General features: G+C 37.5%; 1 protein-coding gene across 2 annotated transcripts in view; it reads right to left on the reverse strand.

Annotated features, from left to right (window-relative positions):
• The window catches only part of LOC126202954 (cholesterol transporter ABCA5-like), a 329,252-nt gene that overhangs the window by 79,723 nt on the left and 227,580 nt on the right, over positions 1 to 21,949 (reverse strand). Inside the window, exons 24-25 of one of the 2 annotated variants that reach the window (XM_049937072.1) lie at positions 19,319 to 19,593; positions 2,515 to 2,736 (exon numbers count right to left, since the gene is read on the reverse strand). In XM_049937072.1, coding sequence (XP_049793029.1) covers positions 2,515 to 2,736; positions 19,319 to 19,593 — 497 coding nt within the window. The remainder of the gene's footprint in view (positions 1 to 2,514; positions 2,737 to 19,318; positions 19,594 to 21,949) is intronic. The other variant, XM_049937074.1, reaches the window with a different exon arrangement.

A 21,949-nucleotide genomic window follows, 5' to 3' on the forward strand; every position in this document is an offset into this window, starting at 1 on the left:
CTTCCATGACATCAGAGTGAGCAAAAGGAGGTAGGACAAGACCAAATGGCTGACATTAGCAGCTGTACCATATTGGTTACCACTTCCACAAACTCTTCTTCTTACTGATCCATGGTAGCACACTGCAGGACAGGAATATCAGTGCATGCTTCCTTTGATACCATACCTAGAAATTCACTTATCTGAATTTCTATGCATCTTTGTATGCAGCAATATTGACCCTTTGCCTCCCCCCCCCCTCCTCCCCCTTTTTCCACCAGCTGGTATTTGCAGGCAGGGAAAGATGTCCTAGATACTCTGGCTTTTCTGACTGCTCTGTACGCGTGCTGATCAGCTTTAAGGGAACTCAGTGAGCATAGGAGAAATTTCAGAGGACCAATGCGTCACATCTGCTACAGCACCTTTGAGATTACTTGTAACGTGCGTCAATCACAAAACAGGTTAAGCAATCTGAAACACTCATGTGTGCTCTAACAAAAATCTAAACCAAAACACATGAATGACAACATTGTACAAAATCTACTCAGTTGTGTGGCAGGTGCTAGCTGTTGGTCTAAAGGGTGCAGGGATCTGAAGCAAGAAAAGTTTGAGATAACTGAATGCCAGCAGTGAAAGTTGTTACATGGTAATGTGAGGACATTATTTATGGAATGTCATAGGGTGTTGATATAAAAAATGTGACTTAAGGAAATATTTTCTATCAGCAATAGTTTCACTCTCTAGAATCTCAAAATTACATATTCTATCTTAATTAAGGGGGAAAACTAGATTGTTTCTATTAGGACCTCTTGCATGAACTGTGTAGTTCACTTACACAAAGTTAAATATACATTAATGGATCACCATTCCAGAAAATAATGGGATTATGGGCCCAACTTTATAATCAAAATGTTGAAGCATCTTTAGACAGCTTTGCAGCTAACACTTGTTGTACAGGATGACCTATAGAAATCAGAGTTTCCAGACTGGCTAGTACACGGCTGTTGGGGATGGGAAGGATAATATACACATGACATTCACTTTGGGACTGTCCACCATTTCAGTACCAGTGGAACAGTGGATCATAGAGCATCAGGTGTCTGCATACAATAGCTCTATCCTAAATGCTGTGTCTGTCACTGCAACAAGAAACATTACTAAGAAGAAACCACCAGGTCCTGATAATGCGAGTACCCCTGAAACATTGTCATTTTGATAGAGGCAGTCATCTGGAGTCCAAGATGATTTACCCATCAGCATGGACACTGTCTACAGATGAGCAGGGATTCTGAGAGATAAAGGTTATGTTTGGATCTGAAATTCCATCAATATAAAATACTGGTGATTTGGTAGGCAAAATCCAGGGACTTGCAGCAGTGAGAACAACTCATGGTGCATATGCAAGTGAATTTTGTAAAGAACCCACATGCAATGCTGTGTATAAACAATGAGGCATATGTTTACTTAAATGGGCCAGTTAACTAACAAACTATTATTTTTAGGCCCCTGAACGGCCTTGCATAATTCATGAAAGACCTCTCCACTCTCCTCATGTGACACATTAGTGTAACTGGGCCTAATTTTTTACGGAGAACAATGTACCACTCGATTTCAAATGTAATGTACACATGCTGAATATGTTCTTTCTGCCAGAACTGAAGAGAGAAAAGATCAATATGAGGCATGTTTAATTTCAACAGTACGGTATGACATCACACACTGCATATTCACCCATGACAGTTGTGAGGAACAATTTCCTAGATGCTTCATTTCTCATTTTAGCTACATGCAATTGCCACTAAGACAAGTCTTTGTCCTATTGTGATTTTTCTTGTGGGGGTCTTTGAAAGTGTGTGTCTATATTAACAAGCTCAAAGTTTAATGGAGTTGAAAGCTGTCGTTTAAGAAGAGGTGGGTTTGACAGATCAATGCCTTTCAGCCCATGTTATAAGTTACTGAGAATTGTATTCAAAAGAGTGGTTGCCACTTGGATGATGTAACGTTTCTTAAGTGACCCTTTAAATCAAATAATTTTGGATAAATAAAAGATTTTCTTCCTAAAAATCAACATGCTGCTGTTCATTTGAAAACTATGCATTTCCCAAATGCTACATTGTAGAATGGATGCATACTAACTTCTATAGGTATTTTGTACAATTCATTCTGTTCTTGAGGTAGAGATCAACACCTGAATTATTTACCTAGTCAGATATTCTACTTTTGCTTCCCTTCAAATTTAGTCATTTTCATCTGTGGTTTGAGTTTTTTGCCCCTCTTCTGACTGTATTGTTCTTTCCCTCACATCCTAAATATTATTCCATTTCTGTTTAGTGAAATAATCAGCATCCAGTTTTGATAACTTTCTGCATTACCTTTCTTCCCTCCTCCTCAAGTGGGGTCTAAAACTAAGCCCGTCACACCACTACGTGTTGCTCTACATTCATCACAGATCAGGACAGTCTCCTGCTTAAAATCAGTAACAAGACCAATGATTTTTGTTACACTTGCAGCAAATGTTTGACTGATGAGACTCACCATTGGAGAGGAGGCTGCAGTAAGTGGTATATGTGCTGCTTCCTCCTTCCCTCCAGCCCTTTTTCCTTCTTTCATTCTCTCCTGTGGAAATTTATCAAAGCATGAAGGCTTTGACATCTTTTTTCCTGACACACATTGAGCAATCTGTATCTTACAGCTCTTTCCGTGTGCTCCACTCGTCACGTTTATTTCATCATCCTCATTCCCATACAAGCTCTTTTCCTTTTGATCATAAAAGGAAATTCAGTAATCAGAAGCAAGTCATTAAGCCTGAATTAACTTTTTTCCTTCTTAAATTTGTGTGTGCTTGTCACATGTTTTCCACAGAAAAATTTAAACAAAATCTGAACTGAAAAAGTCAAATTAATGTGGCGTACAAGATCATTCAGCAAGAAGCACCAGTCACAGGCTGAAATTAATTAAACTTAAATGAATATACTGAAATAAAGAGTTTTACAGAATTAAAAAGAAATTACAACAGAAATTAACATCATAAACAGATTAAAGGCCCAATTCACATACCACACAAATACAAAGAAGTCTGCTTTCAATTGAAATTACATTTACCAAAAAGGCACTATTTCGTCACTGTGACAAGTAGTTTTATCTGTTAATGCACACAGATGTAATATATTTTTAGCTTCTGACTTGAGAGAGGAAGGGGCAGCGAATAGGTCACATGAAGATGTTGAAATTTTGGAGCTCCAAACCTTCAGATTTTTCTCCTCTTGCAAACACATTTATTATAAAGAACTATATGGCAAAGCAATAATAAATGCCAAACACTACAGCAATGTTTTAACCACCAGACTTTTATGATTATTATTTCTGACAGAAAAATTAATTTTCTAGACAGAATTATCCTTTTCATTGTGACCTATTCAGCAATCACTTTTACATAGTTGAAATAAACTGCTGTCTAATTTCCACACATTTGACGTCACTTTATAGATATAAATGCTAAAAAGTGTATTGAAGAATCATACAAGCTGCTGCCAGCTTATGAAGATGATAAGGAAATGCTGAGATGCAAAGGCCAGGCAAAGGATACTGGCTCCTATGCAATGGTTAAAAATAATGGCACACACTACTACTGATTGTCAGCACGATTTTGTGATACTGCTTTGACAGACATTGAAGCATATAGCTTAGCAATATGTTTACTTGCCCTTATGCCTTTAGAGTCTAGCATATATTGCTACCTCAGCTACACAGTACTAAACCAGCCTCTGAGCAAACTGTCTACAGCAAAAATAATCAAAAAGCTGTGGCAAAAACAGTCTTTTAATAATCACATTATACTGCAAGTTTCTTAAAGAAGTCTTAGTAGTTGAACAATTCACTCTCAGAAGCTACATTTCAGTAAGTGCATCTAAAAAAGAAAAAGAATTGCAATAACAATCATTAAAGGACCGCTGCAGCACCAGTGATGAGATGCCACAGAACTGAAGCTGGTCCTTTTTCTTCAAATGATCACAATTACACAGAACCAAACGCAGCTTATATAAAAAGTTTCGCATGCAACTGCATGTCTCACTTTAGTTTCCATTTTCTTGCAGACGAGCAAGGGTTACCATGAAAAATTGTATGGACCTATTATTTACTACACAACGAGTAACAATAGTATAACCCTTTACAATTTAAATCATTACTTCAAGTGATTGGGAATTTCATTGCCATGTAAGTGGCTAGCAGGTCACCTCAACACCACACAGCAAAAGTTTTTGAGCTTCCAGAGAAACAGCCAAGCAATACGAAAGGAAGTCATCTAAATTACAAACATATGGAAGCACTACAGAATAGGTAGCACTTATATCTCTCATTTCAATTGACAGGTTGAATCATTATCCACTTTTAGGCACTTAAAAAAAAAAAAAAAAACATGTCCATCATCAGTCTGCCTTATGAAAAATTTCTGCAACCTACATCATAACTTACGTAAATTGACAATCTGATCTGCTGAACTAATTAAGTTTCCATGACTGTGGTCCACAACAATATAAAACATTTTGAAAGATGTTATCACCATCTCTGACTGTTAAAAATTATTCATTCATAAAATCTATTATTGCAATTAGCCATTTGCAAGTGTAGTATGGCAAAAATTTTGAGTTTCAGCACACATGACATAATTTTAATGATATCCAATACCATCATATATATACATCATCACATCCATAAATACTCAGCCTACATATGTGATTGAAATCGGGAAAGATTATACTTCTGTTGGAGACAATTCATGTGAAGAGCCTAGTCAAAAGAAAAAAACATACAAGTGCAGAACAAAATATCAGATAATTATCAGTTAAATGTGTGCGAGTCTGCTGAGGCTGCAAATGTATTAGAAGAAACATTACAGCCCATTTTATATGACAACTCTCTCAGTAACATAATGTACATGGACAATAATTGATTATTTTCGTTCTTAAATCTCTCAGTAAGAAGGATGCAGCATTTGCTGAATGCAGATGAAAAGCTGATGTGGAAATTGCTCCAACAATTTTTGTCCATTTTAAAAAGACAGACACTGTGTTGCTTCTGCAGGTGAGCTGCAGGTACACCACTAAACACCAGAAATTACAATCAACAAAGCAGTGGGTGGAAGTTGCTAGCCCCAATTGTAAAAGATGAAGCCAATTAAGTATATCACAAAGGTTATTTCTAAAATACCAAAGTGATAAATCTTATTGATTGCCTTGCAAATGGTGCAACAAATTGACTAGTTTTCTGGGCCAACAGCATGAGAAAATATAATGGATATGTTGTGCAAAAGGATATACCTGTCATCAAAAACACAAAGTCATACTGTCATAGGCACATTAATGGTGGGATTTTTTTCACTGTCCAGTATAAAATGACCTTAACACTTTCTGTTAACTGTTTTTTGTCTGGAAAAAAGGTTGCAGAATTCACATATCTATCAGAAGTTACGGTTCGATAGAGAAATGTTGGGGCAACAATTTATGTTGCACTAACTGTATGTCACACTTCCGTTTTTATACCTTGCAGAGGTTCATAATGTAACTGATGTAGATTTTTTGAAATCCAACATCAATTATTTTGCAAGTTAACAAGTCTTGATAAATGAATACATGCTTCAGCATAGAAAAAAGAACATTTCGGATCAACCCCTCCATCACGCACAGACTGTAATAGCCAGTTGCAGCACCAAAGTTAAGTAACTGTGGGAACTGTTCAGTCAATGCATTACAGTTATCTTGTAAGGATCCAGTCAGACTGCACACAGTTCTGCAAGCAGATGCTGCAGACAAACAGTCCAAAGTGTAATCACAGAGTGTATACTTTCATGGTCACTATTTGTGTTATTTGTGATGTTTGTTTTATAGATATTAGGCCATCCTCGAAGGCACAATTCTCTTCCTAATGTACCATTTTCAAACAATGTAAACCTCAGGTTGGAATATTAATAATATAAGAAAAGAATAAATTGCTATTCACCATAAAGATGACCCATTAAGTTGCTGATAGGCACAACAAAAGACAACTACACATTAGTACCTATCACCCAAAGCCATCTTCAACAAAGAAAACATGCACATTCGCACACGCAAGCAAATCTCATGCACTCATGACCGTTACCAATAGCAGCTCTGAACCAAATGTGACCACAATCTGGACTGAGGCGACAAGGGGGAGGGTAGCAAGGTATGGATTGGGGGGGGGGGGGGGGGGGGGATTCGAGCAACGTGCCCTGCCCACTGGAGTCATCATGTCTTTATTATAGCCACAATGTTCGGCTCTTTGTAAATATCATACAACTTTGTATTGTGATGAATTCTCAATTTTTTACACTCATTATCATAAACTGGTCCAAAAATCTTCCGAAGGACTTTCCTTTTAAATATCATCAGTCTGTTGAGATCTTGCTTGGTTGTACTCCAGGTGGCACATCCATATAGTTCTACTGGCTGTAGGAGTGTTTTGTAGATATTTATTTTGGAATGTCTTGACAAACTTCTGGTTTTAAGGAGAGCATTAAGGCCATGGTAACAGCGATTACCTGCCTGTAGTCTTGCCTGTAATTTCATTTTACTGAATGATTCATCTCTGGATACTGCACCCAGATATTTGAACTCCCTGACTTGACGATAAGAACCTTCAGTTGTCTGTAACTGTGGAAGTGGTTCTTGAGTTTCATTATGTCCATGGTGTAGAGCCATGTATTCTGTCTTGTCATGATTGATTAGAAGTCCAATTTTCCTCGCTGTTGTTTCCAGAATGTCAGCCATTTCCCCTTATTCTTCTTGCGTAGGCATATCCGAGGTACTTGATGTTCACATCCCCAGTCTGGACTCCTGCGAGTTCATTAGATGACATCTCTCGCATTACCTTCTCTAATGCAAGATTGAAAAGAAAAGGTGATAGTCCATCGTCCTGTCATATCCCAGTTTTTATTTTGAATGTTTCTGACACTTTATTTCCAATTTTTACCTTTTTTGTAGTATCCATCAGGCAGGCCTTAATGAGGCTTACTAGTTTCTTGGCAAAACTGAACTCTTCCAGACACCTCAGCATACTTTCCCAACGAATACAGTCATATGCTTTTCTGAAGTTGACAAACAGCATGTTTAGTTCTTGGCCAAACTCGCACCTTCTTTCTACGATCTGATGTAGGACAAAGATTTTGTCGATAGTAGATCTCCTGTAACAAAATCCTCCTTGATATTCTCCAATAATAGTGTCTGCCAAGATATTTTAAAATAAGTGAAGAGACTAAGGCTTCACTCATGGAGTTTGATTAAGGCCCTCACAACACCAGAAGGGATCAGGATGCCCAATGATCTAGTATCAATACTGCTTTCACAGAGCATGAGTGTAGGCTGGCTGACTTGTGACAGGGAAGTGGGGCTTTCTTCCCCACATCACTCCCAATCCCTCAAGCAGTCATAATTCTACTTGTAAGGACATTATGTGTACATTAAGCCAAAATGCTGCTTTGTGTAGCACTTGTTATTATTGTGACTACTTGTTTATACTCACAGCTGACTGGCAGTTTATAGGGTCCACACTCTGCACTATAGTGAATAGAAAACTAAACCTGTCGACATATTTCAACTATGCTGAAAGTCTTCCTCTAAAGTGCAAATAGAGTTATTATCAATTCTATTTCTATGCCACTTACGTTGCTGGTTCTATCTCAAGCACTGTCAAATGCCTATGACCACCCATAAAAGGTTGAAATCAATACTCTGCAATTTTTTTTATAATTACTGAATTGGGTAAAAAACAAAAATAATGGTGAGAAACACCTGAAACCAGAGAAGCAGCCTGTTCATCAGTGGAAAAATGTTAGAGCCAAAAGAAAAGAAGACCATTTTGGGAAAAAAAAGTTAAAATTTTTGCAACAGAAAACATTCCAGTTAAAAAGCTCCACCACTTTTTAACCGACATTTGAAAGCAATATGAAGGCTTCATCTCCAGGCATATTGTGTGACAGTCTTTTAAATTTGTATACGTAATCTTTTTAACAGTTGCAAATTTTGCTAAAAATAGATCCTACATTTTCAGATCCCTTGTCAAGAGACAGTGCCAGAGGCGGGAAATATGATAAAGATGTAGAAAAAAATACTGATTAAGTCAGTTTCATATGCCAAGGATACCAGGTTAAAGGACAGCAATGGAATGGTGTCACACAATGCAAAATACATTAGGCATCCAAATGACAAAATGCAATGTCTAATCAGGCAATGCAGATTGTTACAGAAATACAATTTCTCTCTCTCTCTCTCTCTCTCTCTCTCTCTCTGCAGTTCAACTCAGGTCAGGGGTTGTGACAAGTGAAATGGGTGAGGGAAGGATAACTGCATGGAAGGGTGGTGGTGGTTTGTTAAGAGCACTTAACAGTATGGTTACTGGCTCCTTACAAATATTTTACGAGATGAAAGTAACAAAATGATGATGGGCCAAAAGTTAAAGGTGGTCACATTTGTTCTCTCTCACTTTTTCTTTATTTGAAGATGTATTAAGTATATTTTGTCATGTCTAACTGGCCAGAAAGCAGTGTGCCTAGGGTTGCCATATCTAACTCGGACCTCATCAGGACACTCTGATATGGGGGTGTAGAAATGAAGTAAAAAATTCATAATGTCATGACTTTTTATTTAGAACACAATTACATGGAATTTTTTATGACAGAAGTAGTTGGTACACCATATTTTTTGAAAGATTTCACCTTTCCCATTTTTCAGCAATTCTTTCTTCCCTTTTACGTATTTATAAAATTCCAGTCACATCAACTTTTAGTTAAACTGGCGCTATAAGATTGATGTCACACTCCCTGGCAGCAGTCAATTTTTTTTCATCAGTCCACTGGGCCAACATCAGCAAAAAAACTCTTGCCACAGTGGCATTGTGTGCAGTATTAGAAAACAAATGCTTGCATAATTTTTTGACTTTTATTCTTCCGAGTCACATGTAGTTTCTAAAAAACTCTTCAGATACACATATTCCTGAGAACAATTGCCACTTGAAATCTTCACACCATTTTTAGTCAGGTATATTACAGTCTTTTCAATCACCACCCAATGTGGGCTTTCAGATAGCATCACCCAATCAAATACTTTAATATTTATTAAAAGGAATACCCCATTTCTCAACATAATAAAATGTTAAGATATATAAAGCATTGTCTCTTCCTTAAAATTCAAAATCAAATTAATTATTTCTTTAATTCTTTCAGGTTCATCTTGGTCTGCATGCCAATAAAATTGGCAGTCTTCCTTTCATTCAGACATCTTTGAGTGTCTATTAACATATTTCTCATTTCAGTTATCAACACTTTATTCTTCTCCAAGCTTCTTACATATTTTTTCAAACAGAGTCAAGTTTCATTTCAAAAACATGAAATGACTAGTTAACTGAAAAAATCTGAAATTATTTCAGGTTGTCTGTCTTTGACATCAAAAAACTGTTTTAATGGAATCTGAAGCTTAAGAATTCTCTCAGCTCAGACATTAGCAACAGCCATCTTGTTTTTTGTGTAAGTAAAAAGAGAGTGATGATTGATATCAATGTATAAGCAAAACTCTTTCACCTTTTTTGTTCTTATCATGCATATTGAAAAATAATTAAATATTTTCATGATGAATGTTTCATTGTCAACAATCCAGACTCCAAAAGTGCCTGATATGGGCATTACCACATATACTGAAAAATAATTAAAAATTTTTACAATGCTTTTCTCAGTGTTGACAGTTAAGACTTAAGCAGCACTTGGTATGGGCAGGACATCCAATCCCTTCCACATTTTTTTCTAATCCTCCTCTAATTTGGTGAAACACATTCTGCTGGCCATGTCAATGAAGCCTATTGAAGTTGATATCGGTACAGTCACCACAAAAAGTGATGAATTTATGTAATGGAATTTGCAATTGTCTTAAAGTGTCTACACAAAACTTTGCAACTGTCTTCAGCATCCATTATTCAGTGAATCAAACTTCAACAGCTTCTATTGAATTCCGTCAGTTTCAGTAAAGTAATGAACAACCAAAGAAAACATCTTTTCTGCCTTGTGGTTCGATGCATCGGTGCCTATGCCATGAAATGAAATTTCTTGCAATTGTTTTATGCATTCAGACACGGAGTGTGGTGCGAGAATATTTTTAACAATTACTGTAGCTTTGGTCCTAGCTGTAGACTGCTTTGTAGTGACTTTGGAGCCAGGATACATTGCAGCATTCAGTTTTACGGTACATTCAAGATAACTGAAGAACTGACGATGCTTGACAACTTTATAAGCTGTTGTTAGTTTTGCAGGAGGAATGAAGAATTCTTCTTGAGAACTTTCTTTAATGACGAGTGTAGAAATAGGCTTTGAGGTCAATAATACTGTGAATCTATTTGTATCATTCTTCACAGAATGTGATTCCTTGCATCTGCCTTACCTCCATGAGTTACAGAGATGAAACAGCTACAAATCTCACACAACACTTCCTGATCTGTATTCTTTCTCTGGAAAAGGCTATTCTTTTGCACAATCATCCAAAAAGTGACGCTTCCTCTTTCCAACCTTAGGCATTTTTGTAAGCTATGATGGTAAACAGTCCACAATAATACTTCAGTCATTGAAATTCACATCACTATACAGTTCATGCCCTATATATCTGCAGTAGACATTTCAAACTTAACTAACTTGCAGTCTTTCCTCATGTTATGTTTAGATAGAATCAATATTATGATAAGGATGGTTGCTACTCACCATATAGTGGAGATGCTGAGTCGTAGATAGGCACAACAAAGAGACTGTAGAAGAGTGAGCTTTTGGCAAACAAGGCCTTTGTCAAAAACACGCATTGACACACACTCTCACAAACACAACTCACACACCCATGACCACAATCTCTGGCAGCTGAAGCCAGACTGTGAGCAGCAGCACATGGTGGGAGAGACAACCAGGTGGGGTAAGGAGGGGGCTGGGGTGGGAGGAGGATAGCAGGGTAAGGGTGAGTGGGAGGGACAGTAAAGTGCATGCAAGGATGAGGTGGAGAGCAGGCAGGGCAGCTGGTGCAGTTGGGAGGTTAGGTAGAGGGTCAGGGAGAGAGGGGGGTAGCAGATAAGGAGAAAAGTAAAAACTCTGGGTGCGCTGGTTGAATAGAACATTGTGTAGTGCTGGAATGGGAACAGGGAAGGGGCTAGATGGGTAAGGACAATGACTAATGAAGTTTGAGGCTAGGAGTGTTACAGAAACATAGGCTACATTGAAGAGAGAGTTCCCACCTGTGCAAATCAGAAAAGCTGGTTTGGGTAAAAAGGATCTAAATGGCACAGGCTGTGAAGCAGTCACTGAAATGAAGGATGTCGTGTTAGGCAGGGTGATCAGCAACAGGGTGCTCCAGTTCTCTCTTAGCCACAGTTTGTCAGTGGCCACTCATACCGACAGACAGTATGTTGTTTGTCATGCCCACATAGAATGCAGCACAGTGGTTGCAGCTTAGTTTATAGATCATATGACTGGTTTCACAGGTAGCCCTGCCTTTGATGGGATAGGTGATGTTAGTGACTGGACTGGAGTAGGTGGTAGTGGGAGGATGTATGGGACACGTCTTGCATCTCTGTCTACTACAGTGATATGAACCGTAATGCAAGGAGTTTGGGGCAGGGGTTGTGTAGTGATAGCCAAGGACATTGTGTAGGTTTGGTTGGCGGCCAAATACCACTGTGACAAGGGTCCGCATGACTGGCCATCGACAAACATTGGCCAAGAAACAACTGGACCACCCTGTCACTGAGCACACGGCCCAACACAATGTTCTTCATTTCAATCGGTGGTTCACAGCATGTGCCGCTTGAATGCTTTCCACCAACACCAGCTTTACTGAATTGCACAGGAGGGAACTCTCCTTGCAATATATCCTACATTTCCATAACACAACACTCCTGGCCTCAGCCTTCATTAGTCACAGTCATAACCCATCTAGCCTCTTCCCTGTCCCTCCCCTCCCACTTCCCCGTTGTCCCGCCCTCTGTCTCGCATCCTGACTGCCTACCCTCTCTCCACCTTGTCCCTGCATGCTCCCATTACTCCCACTAGCACCACTTTACAGTTCCTACTACTACCCTGCTCTCCCTGCCCCTTCCCACCCCAGCCTCCTCCTTTCCCAAAACCTGTTGCCTCTCCCACCATGTGCTCCTGCTCACAGTCTGGCTTCAGCTGTCGTAGACCGTGATATGTGTGCGAGTTGCATTTGCACAAGTGTGTTTCAGTGTACATTGTCTATTTTTGACAAAGGCCTTGTTGGCCAAAAGATCACTTTGAGACAGTCTTTTTGTTGTGGGTATCTGCAACTCAGTGTCTACACTATACGGTAAGTAGCTACTATCGTTTTCCTAATACTGTTACATTCCATCACTGTTTGATCACGTACTACTTTATTCTTCCATGTGGTGCTGCTTAAATAGTTCCACTCCCAAACTACTGGAGAAGTCTGGTATTTCCTTGAATGATGGTGCTAGATCTAGAAGGTGCTTGCATCATTGAGGCAGGATACACAATGCGCAGCACCATCTGTGAGATGACCTTCCCAACATAAACTTGTTGACATAAATAAAACTAACTGAGGCTGAATTTACATGTTGTGCTAACAGGTTGTGTTACTTCAATACTTGAGCAAAGTTTGTAACAGTATTTTGGAAAAATCAGGACAAAATTGGGTCTTATCAGGATACTGGAAAAAGAAGGTCCATAATGGTGATGCTCCCAATATATCAGAACAGATGGCAACCCTAGGTGTGCCACAGTGTCACAATTTTGTAGTTGGCCAGGACAACAGGACAATGAAAGCAAGTGTGTGTGTGTGTGTGTGTGTGTGTGTGTGTGTGTGTGTGGTGTTCCCTGTACCAGCTAGCTTGAAGGAGGACACCAACCAAAAGCTTGCAACAATTCCAGGTTGGTTTATGTGGCTACTGACTGTTCAGTGCCTCAGCTATTTGGTGAGAAATTAGAGTAATTATGAAAGAGTTGAGGAGGACATCAATCTCCCAAGAGTAGTAAATGTCAGTCATGGTGGAGAAATGTATATGGTAAAAAACAGAAACTAAGAAATAATATTTTGACACAATGAGTAAGGCAAATATAAAGTTGGCCTCTAGAAATAGACACTATCACTATTAATTTAGCTACAATCACCAGCCTTATTCCCATTATTTCTTAAGAACAGCAATAATTGCACAGAGTCTAAATATTCTCTACAGGGTTATTTTTTCCACAATATACAAACTCCGGGGATTGGCTGAAGAGAGGATACAGAACAAAAAAAGGTATAGTGACCGTATGTCTGGAAACGCATGGTTTCCATGCTAGAGACCATTTACTAGATCATACATAGTTACAGAGTTCGGGTACCATGCAGCCCCAGCTACAGAATGAGTTGAAAATGGTTTCCATGTGCCTCAATGTATGTGTGTACTTTCATCTGCTTCGTTGAGCCATTCTAGTAATTTTGGAGGGCTCTCCCAGGCACAGTGTCACAAGTAATGTAGCACTTTCTTTGTCTAAAACTCTCTAATCGCACATTCTTGTGATGTAGCCTCACTCTTTGTTGTACATCCTAATTAAGATTTCAGAACACACACATCAACACCCTGCAGTGACATTAATGTAATTTTATAGGAAATTCCTTTCCAATCAATTCTTTATTCAGATCAAATCAATAAAAATCTGTATATGACTTTCACTCACTACGCGACTGATATGCACTGTACATATTGATCACCACCTAAACACACTTTTTTTTTTTGAGACACTTTATGTTCACCAATGGACTTGTGCCTTAATCCTACAAAATATTGTCCCTGTATTAACTTAACTACAGAATGTACATATAGCCACCTCAGCCACATAAAATTGCCATCAAATTGAGCATAGTTTCAACAGCTCTAAGGTGGTCTTATTTATATCTATTTTTCCTCTGAGAGACTGTTTAATGCTGCAGCCTGTTTCACTGCATGACTTTGCTGCTCCATCCCTCAAATGTTTCAGTTAAGAACTCAGTTGTAGCAATCTCCTTTTTAACAGTCTCTTTACCTTCATATTCTCCTTCTTGCCTTTCTTTTTGATAACTGTATTTATCCTTCTATTTGTGACACACCTACACAGGTGTATGACTTTCTCTATTCTTGTAGTCACAGTCTGTACCACATACATATATGTTCACTTTAAAATGAAATAAAATTCATTATTTACATAAAATTTGTTGGTTCCTAATTTATTCAAGGGATTTTTTTTAGTGGTGAAGGCTGATAAAGCACAACACAGATGTAGCAACTACAGATGGTTCAGCAGGGGGGAAAATGACAGATGGTTAATTATTTGCAACTTAACAGCCATTATCTGGTTCTTAGCTCACGCCTGGTACCATTATCTATGACAGCACCAACACTTTCAGACTGGCCAATTCAATATCAAAGATGTTGAAGCTCAAAATCCATGCAATTCACACTTCAATTAATTCCTGTTATTTTATCATTTTTAATTTCATTCTTGAAGTAAGGCAATCAGAATTCTTTATTTCTGAAATTTGAATTGTTATTATGAGTAGTTAAGCACCACTAACACAACAACTTCTATCCAGAACAAAGTGTGTGGTACTATAGTTCTAGAATTTGGAGAAATATGTATCACTAAGAAGTTCTATCCAACTGAATTATAGTTGTTTGAAACTAAAACCAAAAATATGACATTTAATATGCAACAACTTTAAAGTTTATTTAACATGTGGACTCCACTAACATGAAAAGTGATTGTGAAAAAGAAAAACTGTCATGATCCATTCTAAATAAACATTTTTATGCAGCAAAAGAACTTATTAAAATGTGGACTAACAGAGTCTCATCTCAATGTAATAAATACTGATGGTTTCCCTCTCGTGCCCTTTTGTTTCCTTTTCTTGCGTCAGATCATCACGAGTTAAATGTGCTGGTATGATTAGTTTAATTTCCAACTTGTTATACAGCCTGCATAAAATCTGCTACAATTCCTCTTTTTTTATGTGATCATCTAGCCATAGTAAAAGAAAACAAACATTAACGTGCATCAATAAAGGTTTTGCATATCTACAACCCAAAATAAATACTACACTTGCAAAAAAATCTACTAATCTCAATGCCATGAATTTTAAAAGAGGAAATGATGCAAAAAGGGAAGTTAACATATAATTCTCTGGTTATCTGTTCTATAAGTTACCTGGATATCTGTTGCCATTAGATGGAGTTATATAAAGCATAACATAAATTAATGAAACACATCATTTAAAATAATCACATAAAATGAATATAAATTAAAATAACAAACTTACTGCTATAAATTATAGTTCATTGTGTGTAATTAGCAGTGTTAATCACATCAATAATTTTATAATGATAGCTATGTTCGTTTGCAGGTAATACCAGATAAAAAAATAAATGTATAACAGAAAGTCATCTGATGGATAGCTGGAATGGTCTGCACACAATTTGTTGTAAAAAAATGCCTATTTACACTAGTATCTAAGATCCATACGATTTTCATTGACAGTTTTTAAAATGATAGTCCAAAGATGTACGCCACTATCTAAACCAAATAAGAGTAAGTTTAATATTGTACAATATAGATGAATCACAAATTATTTCTTTTTAAGGTTTATCACTTGATTAGTTTGCTGGAAACAGAGGGCAAATTGAAGTCGGCAAGATGACAGGTAAAAGAACTGATCCCATGGCTCTGTCAGAAAATAATCCTGGTATTCAGTTGCAGAATTCTGAGAGTCAACAAGACATTAAATATGGGTGGTCATAACACAGTTTTCAGCCAGTACTGAATGGAGTGATCCTGCGCCCCTGGCAGAACTGGCAAAACTGCTCACCCCCCCCCCCCCCCCCCTCCTGTACATTTCTATAATTTTGTCTACACTCTGATGTATGTATACACATGACGTTTCCATAGGGACTTTACTGGTAGGCCCAGTAAAATGACTGTCCAGTGGTTTTTTAAATGAGAACTAAGTGAATTAAATATTTAGCACAATTATTACCAAAGAAGCTTACGATTTTTGATGGTTTATGATATGTCAGAGTTTCATTCAAGTTGGAACACTAAAAACATAAACACATGGCAGAACATGGAACTTACTGTTAGGTCAACAGAATACAGCTTAGGCAGAAAGACTAACAATTCTGGCAATATTAGTAATCAACCACAGACAGCATATTCTGGACTTTTTTCATTCACACTGCAGAACACATTGACCAAAACTTGGGAGCACAAAAAGTATTAGCCGGAGAGGTAAGTAAATTACATAACTCCCCCCACTTCTATTGTTTGCTTTCTCCACCATCGTGCCCCAAGCCAGTCCTCATTTGGCACAAATCTGCAAAAACTGGAAGCCTTCAGTCAAACAGCATATTTGTTTCAGCACCAACTCACCAGCCTTTGAGAAGCAGTGAATCAGGAGCAAGTCCAATGTTGAGCAAAAAGAGTAGGAGAAATCATATCTCTCCCAATTAATTTTGAAACTGCCTATAGTTCCTTTTTTTTCTCCCAATAAGTTTTTGTGCCTCTTCTGCATCTGTGCTCTTGGTGGAGACCTATTTCCATCACAACCTCTCTATGGTCCTGCTTCTGACATACTGTGATGGCCAGGGGCAATTCTAGAAGTCGGTCAAGGGGGGGGGGGGGGGGCTAATGGTGGGTGGGGGCAGGGGGTGGGGTGTAGGGTATGGAACATGGCTTAACAACAGGAGAGTTGGGGTCCTCTATTGACAAATTGGTAAAATTTGGTACTGCTTAAAATAGTTTTTGGTAACTGTTTTGGAGTTCAGGGTAAAAAATGTATTAAGCTATTTGCCACTCTCATTCTTTTGTTAAAATGTGTTTGAAATACATTGTAACCTATATTGCTACATAATTATTAAAAAAATGGTTGAATCTGTTGTAGTACTATATTCGCTGATTTCTGAAGTCATTTTATCCAGTGTAATATGATGCTCCATGGGAGGAGGGGGCCGGCCATAGCCCCCATAAATTCCCCCCCCCCCCCCACCACCACCACCATCCCTGGTGATGGCTCAAAGAAAATCAAGACTTATTGTCCATTAGCTTAACATAAAGTTTACAAGTCCATTAAAGGACATTTAAGCAAATTGGATTATGTCAACAGAACTCCACTCAGGGTCACAAGTGTAAGACATTTATTCTTTTATAAAAGTTACAAGTAAATAATATAAAGCCTCAACACAGTAGTCTCTCATTATTCAGTAAGGAATTACTTCTCAGAACATATTTTCACTATTCATATTGCACAAGACACTACAAGAGAAATCAAGCAATATGCTCCAGGCATAGATTCTATGTTACCATTTACACTATGTGCTGATGGTGCCCAATTTACTTCTGAAGGCAATATGCTAGCCCTGTCAATTACCCCCCTCTCTTTTCTGAGAGACGGAACTTGTTCACGAGCCAACATTAGGACACACTGTGTAGTATTTTTATTTTCACTAATACACAGAATGTTAAGAAATGCATGAAATTCATTTGAGTGTGTTGGACATGCAAGACAACTCACAGTTAACTGCCTCATGCAAGCCAGCTATTCCTGGTTGTTAAGTGAAATGACATCCACATAAAAGGAAGCTCATTCAATAGCACCATGAAAGAGAATTTCTAAATCTATAATATAAAATTTCAGTTCCACTGCTCTCACATATCTGAAGAGATGATAATATTAATTGCAACTCTGTCATGCATTAGATAGGCTAGCTTGTAAACAGAACCTACTGAAATGCTGCTGTAGTCAGATCTATGTATACAAATAATTATGAGGACAAGTTTTGCTGTTCAGCATAATATATGATAGTAACTAAACACATGTGATTTTGTGCATCTTGCATTACCTGTTCTTTAACTTACAAGTATTGGTTTGCTACTACAGCATCAGATCATATTTAACAGTACTGAACACAAAGAATTGCTACCATCCTACGGAAGTAATATGTTCATAGTTAATTATTTCTTTCAAATAAAGTACTTAGAGACTTAAGATAATTGCATATGAGAAAAGAAATAGAAAGCTGTAATTGTAGATGATGAACTCCACTATTCATGTAATAAAGGAAGTAAGTTTGAAAATGTGCTGGTAGGAATGCATCAAAAAGAACACTCCAGAGAAAAATAACCTTTATAAAGCAATGAAAGGTAAATATGTTGCTCCAAGGAGAACTTGCACAAAAATATGACATTCAGCAAGAAATTGCATGCAGTGAGCACCATTATTATGATTATATTAAAGATAAGGGAAAGGAAAATGAAGAGTAAGATATAGAGACTGACTCATGTGATGAACAAGAGAAATGAAAAACTGGAGATAGATATAACTGGAGAAGAGGCAAAGGATGGAGAAGGGCGGAAGAGAATGGAACAGAATAGCACAGGATGGAAGAGAATGCTGAATAGAAATGAGAGGAGAGATGACTGCTACTCTAGATTCACAGTGTGCCCTGGTCACAGTGTGCCCTGCAGTATGAGAGAAGGAAGCTACAATTTCTGTATCCTTCTGATGTTCTTTATCTCTCATTGCTCTCTTGTGTCATACATACACGTTTAAATTGAATGAGCTACATTTTTCTCAAAGTTTAAAGTCAGGGAGTCCTATCACTACATTCATACCATCCCTAGATTATTACAGCCAAGCTCATGTTTTAATCATTCTCAAACCCACAAACGTGGAAAATTATGTTCCACCACTTTATGCACAAGAGAAAGGATCAGCTACTAAGAAGTGTGACTGTGGGCTGTCATAGCTGCTAAGCACCAACTATTTCTACTTCTTGGTGCCTGAAAAACATAACTTTTTACCTAGTAAGCCTTAGTCTGCTGAGTAATGCCTGTAAGTCAGCATTTTAATTTACAAATTGGTGACTGCAAACACTTAAACATATGCGTCCTTAAGTTCCTAACTTCTTGCAAATCATGTTGTCCCATTAAAATTTCTTATCTTTGGCAGGACCAACAACATTACCTTCGCTACAGTCAACTTGAATGTAAACATTCTCTTCTATTTTGATATCTCTATACAATCCAAGCAACTTTTGTAGCTCTGGTTTCCACCGTGGTATGCTCTTGTTAATATTTTCTTGCTATTTTCTGTCTAGTATTAAACCCAGATTTATCTATGTGTTACTACATTAATGGAAACTTTCTATAAATGGAGCCGCTCTTTAACAATCATGCACTCTTTCAGGTGAAAGAAATATTTATATAGAGTGCACATTTAAAATAAAATTAATTTCAAATACCAAGAAAACTTACAAATAAATATTTGAAGACATCACTGGTCCTCCCACCAGATTTTCTGACATCCAGTATAAGAAGCACAAAGAACCAGAATGGTATGTGCAGAAGTATTCCAACCAACATTACAATCACTTCTTCAGTGAGGTAATCACCGACAGTCAAATAGTTACAAGCACTGTTCACACTGCACATGAGGTGCACTCTATCCACAAAGTATACAACAGCATACGGTATATACATCGTGTTCAGGAGGGAGAACACGACATGCAACGCCAGCGCCGCACGCCCTCCTGAAACACAACAGTCATTTCAAATGCACTATGTCATCATAAAATATCACTAAAAAGGAGAGAGAAACTGTTTGTGTCTGCTTAAAGGCTAATAAAGTCTGAACTAACATTGCGAAAAGCAATTTATTAATCTCTGTTAGTTAAGTTTAAGTGTACAACTGAAATCTTATATGTAAAATCGCACACCTCTCTGTAAAACTGACTCTAATATACGGACATGGTACCAAACTAATAAAAGAAATAAAAGAAGTACCACTTTATGGCATTGTGCTGCAGTGTTTGTGCTGGGACTGAGTATAGTGTATAGAAGATTCAGTCAGCTTCACTTCCATCCTTTATTTTTGTTTTCTCTATCCTTCATTTTCTTCTTTTTATATTTTTCCCTTCATTAATTTGTTTATGTACTGGTTCTGAATTATACTTGTTACATTCAGTGGTTTCTTTTCAGTTCCTTAATTTTCCGCAAACTATGACTTCAGGTATATGAAGAAAATCTTAAGATGTTGATGGCAGAACACTGTAAAAGAGCTGGCAAAAATGACTAGAGCACCCTTTCGCCCTTGGGATGGGAAACTTCCAGTCAAAGGTGGAAGTATCACTACAGATTAAAAGCATGGGGATGCAAAAATAACTGAGGTAAACACATGAAAGAGTATTCAAAAGTAATGTCTTCCCTAACCAAACAAGTGTTACAATGCACCCTCCGCTGGCAAAAATTTGCAGATTAGTTCCCTGTAATCTTCAGGAGGAAACTGCCCAAGAGGATCAATGTTACAACTTTACTCTTCTTCATGAAATATTTTGATTTTATCACCACTCAAATAGCAATACTTGCTTCCCACTTTCAGTGTATTAGTTCATAATCTGAAGTCCTCAGAATCATGTGAGTTAATCTGACAAAACTGCATTAATCTTGTTTTACTTTTGTTGATGTTCAACTTATAACCCCTTTTGAAGATCCTATACATTCCATTCAACTATACTGCCAAGTCCTTTGCTATATGCAATAGAATTACGATATCATCATGCCTCCAAACTTTTATTTCTTCTCCCTGAACTTTAATTCTTTTTCCAATTGTTACCATTTACAGTTTGCTTATGGTACATGATGAATAATGCCAGGAATAGGCTACAACCATCTCTTGTTCCCTTCTGAAATTCTAACTAACTTTTGTATCCTTCAACTCTCAGAGCTGCACTCTATTTTCTGCATTAGTTGTTGATAATCTTTCACTCACTGCATTTTATCCCAGCTATCTTCAGAATTTCAGAATGCATACTGACAAAAGCTCTACATAAAACTACAAATGCTATACACGGTTTTGCCTTCCTATGGTTTATCTTCTAATATAAGTCAGAGTGTCAGTATTGTCTCACGTAATCCTAAATTTCTAAGGAACCCAAACTGATCTTGCCCAAGGTTAAATTCTATCAGTCTTCCCATTTGACATAAAATAAGGGAAAGGCAACCACTCACCTATAGTGGAATGATGTGTGGCACTTTCTTATGCCAGTGGTTCATGTCAGTATTTTGCAAGCATGACATAACTGTCAGTTCCTGTGTTTTTTTGTAATTCTTCTTGAAATCTTGGGGGTATTTCACTTGTCTCATATACCTTGAATACCAGGTGCTTGAATCGCACAAGAATCTCGATAATGCGGAAAGAATATTACCTCCTTCAGGTGCCCTGTTTCAACTTAGGTCTTTCAGTGCACTATAAAATAATTCTTTGCGAAGTATCACATCTCATCCTCATCTATGTCCTCGCCGCTTTCTATAATATTGCCTTTAAATTTGTTTCCCTTGTATATAAATATTCCTTCCATCTTTTAGCCTTCTCTTCTTGGCATAGAGCTGGTTTACCATTTGAGCTCTTGATAATCATACAGCTTGCTTCTCTTTTCTCCAAATGTTTCTTTATTTTTCCTATATTTAGCATCTATCATTCCCATACACACACATGCCCCCAGAGTGCTCTAGATATTCCTGCTTCACTATTTTGTGTCTCTTTTTAGGGATCTTTATTCATTTTTGCCAGCTTCATTAGCTGAATCTTCATATTTTTTATTTTGGTCAATTACATTTATTACCAATATATTAGCCAAAGATTTCTATGTGGCCTTGTCTTTTTGCATGTTTGATCCTTTAATGTCTTCACTATTTCATATATAGTATCTATCTTCCTGTAACATTCAGATATGTTTCCAAATCCTTGTTTATATGAATGTATGTTTATTATTGTAAACTTAAGTTTTAGATATTTTAATATGAAACTGATTAGTACTGCTGACATAATGCTACAGAAAGTAACCACAACCTACTTGTAAAATTGACATATTCCATATTTTATGATAT

The sequence above is a fragment of the Schistocerca nitens genome, chromosome 9 (genome assembly GCF_023898315.1).
Source record: "Schistocerca nitens isolate TAMUIC-IGC-003100 chromosome 9, iqSchNite1.1, whole genome shotgun sequence".
Classification (NCBI taxonomy): domain Eukaryota; kingdom Metazoa; phylum Arthropoda; class Insecta; order Orthoptera; family Acrididae; genus Schistocerca; species Schistocerca nitens.